The sequence below is a fragment of the Eupeodes corollae genome, chromosome 3 (assembly GCF_945859685.1).
Source record: "Eupeodes corollae chromosome 3, idEupCoro1.1, whole genome shotgun sequence".
Lineage (NCBI taxonomy): Eukaryota > Metazoa > Arthropoda > Insecta > Diptera > Syrphidae > Eupeodes > Eupeodes corollae.
In genome coordinates this window covers 87187320-87195232 of record NC_079149.1, presented here as the reverse complement: position 1 = coordinate 87195232, position 7913 = coordinate 87187320, and the positions used below count along the sequence as shown (strand labels likewise).

The 7913-nt window shown below is 38.8% G+C and overlaps 2 protein-coding genes across 2 annotated transcripts; one reads left to right on the top strand and one right to left on the bottom strand.

The window, feature by feature from the left end:
- Nucleotides 1-1645: 1645 nt before the first annotated feature.
- Nucleotides 1646-2834, top strand: LOC129952965 (WD repeat-containing protein 82). Its single transcript, XM_056065954.1, has one exon. It carries the CDS (start codon nt 1823-1825, stop codon nt 2774-2776), a length of 954 nt encoding a protein of 317 aa, XP_055921929.1. The 5' UTR covers nt 1646-1822; the 3' UTR covers nt 2777-2834.
- An 86-nt stretch (nt 2835-2920) lies between these two features.
- Nucleotides 2921-4332, bottom strand: LOC129952963 (mitochondrial ribosome-associated GTPase 2). The gene is made up of 2 exons (XM_056065949.1): nt 4094-4332; nt 2921-4035 (listed from the first exon to the last, which is right to left on the bottom strand). The coding sequence occupies exons 1-2, from the start codon at nt 4226-4228 to the stop codon at nt 3028-3030; spliced, it is 1143 nt and encodes a 380-aa protein (XP_055921924.1). The 5' UTR covers nt 4229-4332; the 3' UTR covers nt 2921-3027.
- Nucleotides 4333-7913: the final 3581 nt, after the last annotated feature.

Genomic DNA, 7913 nt, shown 5'->3' with positions numbered 1-7913 from the left:
TGAGGAAGAGGGTCGGAGACAAAACGGAGCCCTGGGGCACACCAGCGTTTATTTTATGAGTTTCAGACTTGAATCCGTCCAAAACAACTTGTATTGAACGGTTCGAAAGAAAATTTCTAATCCAACGAAGAAGAGATTCGTCGATACCGAAAGCACGCATTTTCGATAAGAGAGCAAGATGCCAAACTTTATCAAATGCCTTTGAAATATCAAGTGCAATAATCTTACTTTCTCCAAAACGATGTAAAGATCTGTTCCACTGTTCGGTGAGATGAACCATGAGATCACCAGTGGACCTATTGCTACGAAAGCCGTATTGCCGGTCATTAAGAAGCTTCCGTTCCTCATTTACGCGTTCAAGAATTGGAGGAGTCATGACACTATCTGGTAAGGTGGAATTTTCGGCGAACTGCCTTGCAAATAAGTTAGCTTTATCAATAGAGCTAACTAAAGGAGTGTCATTGACAACAAGCGTAGGAACCAAGGAAGAGGAAGAATTCCTCATGTTTTTTACAAATGACCAAAAATTCTTACTGCCTTTGGGACATTGCAGTATTTTTCGCCGTAATTTTTGGTCATGTAAAAATTTGGTCCTTCGAATATAGGCGTTGCAGGCCTTCCTGGCTTGCTTAAACTTTTTCCGGTTTTCCTCAGTTGGGTTGGCTTTAAAACGCCGGAAGCTCACCTCTTTCTCCTTGATAACCTCTTTGCAGCTCGAATCTGATTCGAAAAGCCCGCTGCACTGCCAACACCGATTCATTATTTTCAATAAATTCCTCCAGTGCAAAGACACAATGAACCGCTTCCCAACGATCCATTGTAATAACTAAACGGCACTACCTGAGGTTTCAAACGAGCCCACCAGTGAGGAGAAAGGGCCCCTTCTTTTCGTCCGGTTCCCGTGGGACACCCTGTATTACAGTTCTATAAACTTTGGAGCCTTTTAAATGTCACAGTTCTATAAACTTTGGATATCAATGCAGATCTAGGTGAGGTGTTCATAATTTAAATTTATAAGTATTATATACAAATTTGTGTTGGCCCTAGGTCTTCTGTAAAAAAATCTGCTGGACAGACCTTATTCTCCACTATATCCGCTCACAAAACTATTATAAATGGGCCAACATGGCAAGCTCTCGTATGTGAAGATTTTTTGTCCTTGTTAGATAACCGAACCGTATCAAGCTCAGCAAATAAGGAGAAAGTGGACTTGAGCTTTAACATCCTTATTTAACATTAAAAAATACATCTCAAAAGTAATGTACTGAAACTTAAGTTTTAACACTATCTGGGGTTTCAGGGTAAGTTAATAACATTAAAAGCCATCACAAGCGAATTGAACCCTAAAGCTTTTGGGTTTCTCATTTACTACCAGTTATAAATTGACATTTTAGTAGTACCCGTGGTGAACACAGTCTAAAAGATGTTAACGGAAACAAATTTCTAGTAGAAATATGGATTTTAACTATTTTTAATAAGGAGTAGACAAAACAGATGAATGTCAATAGATAATTTAATACATACAAAAAAGAATACAAAACGAAAAACATTATTTGAATATACCCCGAGTGTAAACTCCGCAAAAAATTAAGTCTTCTTGGCATCACTTTTGCTCTACTGACATTTCTTCTTATCCGTGCTCACACTGGTTAAAGAAAAATAAGAAAACGAAGAAGTGAGAAAATTTTGTTTGGCTGCGAAATTTTCTAGTTCAATACAAAATAATAAAAGAATCCAAATTGAGGAAAAACTCCATAAAAATACAAAAACAAATCTTCCTTAAAATTTTTCTCAACACAATTTCCAAACACAAACATTCACAATGAAGATGAAATTAATCGATCCGGTGGTGCGGTCCTTCAAAGTGGCCAAGGTATTTCGTGAAAACACCGACAAAATAAACGCCATCGATTTCAGTCCAAATGGAGAACATTTAATATCGTGCAGCGAAGACGATCAAATCGTCATCTATGACTGTGAAAAAGGTACACAATCGAGAACAGTGAACTCGAAAAAATACGGAGTCGACTTGATACACTTTACCCACGCCAATAACACAGCCATCCACAGTTCAACTAAAGTCGATGACACAATTCGGTATTTGAGTCTTCATGACAACAAATACCTCCGCTACTTCCCAGGCCATACGAAAAAAGTTATTTCACTGTGCATATCTCCAGTAGAAGACACATTTCTGTCTGGCTCCTTAGATAAGACACTGCGTCTGTGGGATCTGCGTTCGCCCAATTGTCAGGGTTTAATGCATCTTTCCGGTCGACCTGTAGCTGCTTACGATCCCGAGGGTCTTATATTTGCAGCTGGTGTCAATTCCGAATCAATCAAGCTTTATGATTTGCGTTCGTTCGACAAAGGACCCTTTGTGACATTTAAACTAAATCAAGAAAAAGAGTGCGACTGGACAGGACTGAAGTTCTCGCGTGACGGCAAAACAATTCTTATAAGCACTAATGGCTCTATCATCCGCCTCGTCGATGCCTTCCATGGAACACCTCTGCAGACCTTTACAGGCTATCCCAATAACAAAGGCATCCCCATCGAGGCCAGTTTCAGCCCAGATTCACAGTTTATATTCTCCGGAAGCACTGACGGTCGGGTGCATGTTTGGAATGCAGACACAGGTTATAAAATGTGCGTACTCAACGGAGATCATCCGGGTCCGGTGCAATGTGTACAATTTAACCCGAAATACATGATGTTGGCTTCGGCGTGTACCAATATGGCTTTTTGGCTTCCCACTTCGGAGGAAGGATTGTAAACGGCAAAAAAATATGTATTATTACTTTTCTAATAAAATGACAAAAACAGAAAAAAGACTTGATCTTTTTTTTTTCTAACATTTCCCATAAAAATATCAAAAGTGATTAAAAAGGGTACTTTAAAGTTCAAATAGACAAACACCTTCTCTGCCAAACGTTTCTTCTCAAATACTTTATTTTCCTATTTTTTAGAATAAACGAATAACTAAAAACCTAGATTCAAATTACATAAAGAGTTTTTTATGTGCTACTAATTTGATTTTCCTTCCATGTTCTTCCGCCTCTGAGCGTCATAGTACTCTCGAATAACCTTTAAGAGTTGCGCCAGGTTTGTTCCCATCTTTGCACTGATTCCAATCACGGGTTGATTAAGTTTTTGTTCAATTTCCTTGACATTAAATTCCGCATCGGGTTCGTCAATTTTATTGGCAACGATTATACGCGGCCGTTGACCCAACTGCTTACTGAACTGATTGATTTCATTGTCGAGAATCTCGTAATGTTTCCAGGGTTCCTCTCCGGAAGCGTCTAGAACGAACATGAGCACCGAACACCGTTCGGCGTGCTTAAGGAACTGTATACCCAGACCCTTGTTCTTGTGGGAATCGGGAATGAGACCTGGCAGATCTGCTATTGCCACTTGTTCGTAATCATCGTATTGTATCATTCCAATGTGTGGTCTCAAGGTCGTAAAGGGATATGAAGCTACCTTTGGCTTGGCTCTAGATATCGCTCTTAAGAGGGTACTCTTTCCAGCATTCGGAAACCCAATAAATCCAATATCAGCCATACTTTTCAACTCTAGTGTGTAGGTTAAGTCCTCTCCATCTGCCCCATATTCACAGATCCTCGGTGTTTGATGCAGAGCAGAGGCAAAGAACTTATTCCCCTTTCCCCCACTGCCTCCTCGGGCAGCCACAAACATAACTTTTTCCTTGTCCAGATCTCCGACAACTTTTCCATCAGCATCCCGTATGATTGTCCCAACAGGAACCTTGATGACAGTGTGTTTAGCATTCCTGCCATGACATTCATTTGTATTGCCTCGAATTCCTTCGTCGGCTTTGAGTATACTGGTGACATGGTTGTAGTTCCTCACGTCATTTGAAGCTTCGAAAATTATGTGACCACCATTTCCTCCGTCACCACCATCGGGGCCAGCTCGTTCGTTACACCACACTTGACGCAGGTTTATACATCCGTCACCACCTTTGCCACCCAATACCCGGACTTGTTTTGCATCAGTAAAATATTGAATCTAAATTGGAAACTTTGTGAAACTTGTTGTTGGTTGGACAAGAAAATTGCCTTCTTACCTCCTTTCGGTCAGATTTGGATTTTTTTGGACGTAGAGCAACTCTTTGAGAATATTTCACAGAAGTTAGCAGCTTATGTGAAATGTCAGCTGTATACAATTGTCGGTAGAGATTCTTGGAGATTATTCCAAACATCTCGATATATAATAAAGTTAGTGAAATATTTTATTTTGTTTAATAAAAAAAGCAAACTTATAAAACAATTTTAACAAACAAATTGCATGGTGTTCATATTTATGAGTGAAGTCATGCCAAATTTTAATTCAAATCAGCTGTTCATAGAAAGATCTGTTCGTTTAAGAAAAAACATAAGCTTTGCTAAATCTACAGCGGGTTGTTGTACAGAAAACGTGGTCAAGAAACGTTAAATGCATTGAGGCATTGATATACTAGATATGAACTTCAAATCGATACTAACATGGTAAACCTCATGTGGAAAATAGATCAAATTATTTATGATCTAGATCTGTCAAAACAAAATATTTTCACTGTTTTTGCATTCGATTTAGCAAAATAAATTGATTAATTTTTATTTTTAATATCAAATCTGTAGGTCTACATTTTAAAAAATCTTAAGCTTGGAATTTGACAGCAGTACTGCACCACATACCGCTTACACGAAGAAACATAAATATAATGACAAACAAAAACACAGATCCAATTGTGTTCCACTAAAAAAAATCGATTTTTGAAGGAATCTAAATTCACCCATGGGAAACACCACAATTCTCATACGAAACCCCCCTTAAAATTGATATCACCTATTTTGCTATATGCTTGTCCTCTTGTATATCTGACGGAAAAAATTATAATTCATTTTCAAACGCCATCTGTTGTTTCTTTGCTTCAAAAAGCTTTTCTTGTCGAAGAGACTTATTATAAAATCTGACAAAATAAACAAAATCTAAAAATAAAGTTCAAACGTTTCCCCATTTTACCGCTGAACCTAGCGTTGAGAAATAGATAACAGTAACGCGAAGTTGGCGCAGGTTTAGCAGGCCATATCTGGAACGTCAAATCATTAAAGATTCAAATCAAGATGAAGATCCGTAAACAATAATCATCGGCATTTTAATTTTAAGCCCACTGACATTTTATAAATATCAAGAACAACGTTGTTTCTGGCCACCTTCCTTGGGGCCAGTTCATATTTCGTCGTTAACAAACAAGAATTATACAAATACATTATATCAAATTTTATTTTTGTTGAAAAACCTATTTTAAAAATCAATTAAGAAAATCGCCACAAAGTAAAATTGTATGTAAGCAAATTATTTTGTACAAACCTACACTGGAAATATTGGTTTCGTGAATTCAAATTGGTAGCGTTTTCGTTTGACATGTGTCAAACTCAGCTGTCATTTGCCACGTTATTAGTTAAATGTTTGCCATATACGATAGTGAATCGTTTAACAAGAACAGGAATATAGATTGATATAAGCTTTGTAAATTCAAATTGGTAGCGTTTTGAGTTTGACATCTGTCAAACTCAGCTGTCATTTGCCACGTTATTAGTTAAATGTTTGCCATCTACGATAGTGAATCGTTTAACAAGAACACATCATTCAGATGGTAAAAACAAATGTGGGGATTTAAACGTAGACAATTTTCGACCATAAGGTAATGGTTATGGTTGTCAAAAATCAACCGATTTTGAACATTTTACTGATGTTGAAGGTAGGGTTAGAACAAGACTTCTAGTCAGGGGAAAGAGATTCATACACGAATTTGTATCCATAAGCGCTTAAAACATTTTCTTCTTTCTAAATAAAATTGTATTTAACCATAAAAAGGGTGCTTTTTTTTTTTTTTTAATTGACATGAAATTTACTTTTATTTGAAAGATAATTATCTGGCATTTAAATATTATTTTTGCCTGATGATCGCCACTGCTGGCTCAAATGTAGTCTTATCTGGACACAATTGTGGTCGTACATCGGTATTAACGTGGCGAATAGTGTCCTCCAAGCAGTCAATCGTTTGGGGCTTGTCGGCGTGACTTCACAAATCTCCATAGAAAATAGTGAAGTGTTAAATGGCACGATCTTGGAGGCAAAATTACGGGTCCGTAATTTGAAACCATGCAGCTACTTAAAGTTTCATTTAATTAATTCATTGTGGCATGAGCTGTGTCACATAGTACGTCGTCAATTTAAAATGGCCGTCCAATTTATAAATGAAAAAGTCAGTATTGGTAACTGTAACATTTTGGACATCATTTTTTGTATTATTATTTTATTCCACCAAGCCATAAATCGTACCAAGCAGTGTTTTACCATACACTTAAGGATTATTCACTTGGGAAAATGAGGATCATTCATCCAATATATATACGCTTTGACAGTTGAGCCTGTGGCTTCAATTCTTGAAATACCAAACCAAACTAAAAATATATTACTTGACAGCTGGCAAAATCACTGCCAGTTGGTAACTTAAAGTTGTATGCCTACCTCTAAAAAAAATCACTCAATATATTCTTACACCATTTGTATAAGCTATAGAGTGCGAAGCCTCGGATACATACGGATTAACTGTTGACAACCAACGTAAACGAATTAAGGGCAACGAACTTCAGATATGCACGTGGAATGTTAAGTCCCATAATAGACCACGTGCGGCCGAAGATTTAGCGGAGGCCCTAGATTGCAATAAAGCAGACATCACCGCCATCCAGGAAATACGATGGGATGGGCATAAAGAGATAAAAAACTGCGATATTTACTATGGTGACTGCTATCACGAAAACCAACAGCGCATATTTGGATGCGGCTTCGTCATTGGACCCAGACTTAGGCAAGAAGTCTTGGGCTATTGGTGCATCAATGAGCGCCTCATGACCATACGCATCAAGGCTAAATTCGGCAACATTAGCCTGATATGCGCGCACGCCCTCCCGGAAGAGAAAGATGACAACACCAAAGATATGTTCTTCGAGCTCTTAGACAAAACATATGAGCAGTGTCCTAGCTACGATATTAAAATTGTACTATGCGATTTTAATGCCAAGCTAGGAAGGGAAGACATCTTTGGTGGAATAATCGGGAAGAACAGCCTGCACGACAACACTTCCGACACGGATTCAGGCTCATAGATTTTGCTGGAGGGTGAAACGTCATGGTAGCCAGTACGCGTTTTTCACACCACAACATCCACAAAGGAACTTAAACTTCTCCAGATTGTAGTCAAGGTAGCACTTCGGATTTCCACACCCAAGGCAAAACAGGGAGGTGCTGGGAGAAGGTACAACGTCGAACGGCTACAATCGCTAGAGATCGCCAAATCCTTTTCCGACCGAGTTACAAGTAACCTCTCTCGAAGATCTCTGCTGCCAACACAAGGTATCGAAAACCAGCGGCAACATTGCCAAGATTCAATCAGAGAAGCCGCCTCTGATGTGCTGGGTTTCAAACAGCCACCAACAAGGAACCCCTGGTTTGATGAGGAATATCGGTAGGCAAATGCAGCCAAACAACAGATACGCAAAGCGGCGCTGCATAAAAGGACGAGAGCTGCTCATGAGCTCTATGAGCAGAAGAGGCGAGAGGAAGACCGACTTCTCAGAAGGAAAAAGAGAGGGCATGAGAAGCGTGCGGTCGAAGATGTTGAGAGGTTTAAAAATAGTAATGAAGTTCAAAAGTTTTATGAACAGGTGAAACGAAATTCACAGGTGCATAAACCTAGAACCGAAGGCTGCAAAGACGAAAGTTGAAACATCAAAGTGGAACCGCAGTCAATGCTGAGGATATGGAAGGACCACTTCTGCAGACTGTATAACGGCGACGACGAACTGAATTCCGCTGTCAGGCAGGATGATCCATTC

Excerpts from the sequence above, each read along its gene's own strand:
- LOC129952965 (XM_056065954.1), top strand. The coding sequence starts at position 1,823 with ATGAAGATGAAATTAATCGATCCGGTGGTGCGGTCCTTCAAAGTGGCC.
- LOC129952963 (XM_056065949.1), bottom strand. The coding sequence starts at position 4,228 with ATGTTTGGAATAATCTCCAAGAATCTCTACCGACAATTGTATACAGCT. Across the intron at positions 4,036-4,093 it reads CCAAATCTGACCGAAAGGAG|ATTCAATATTTTACTGATGC; the intron begins GTAAGAAGGCAA and ends TTTCCAATTTAG.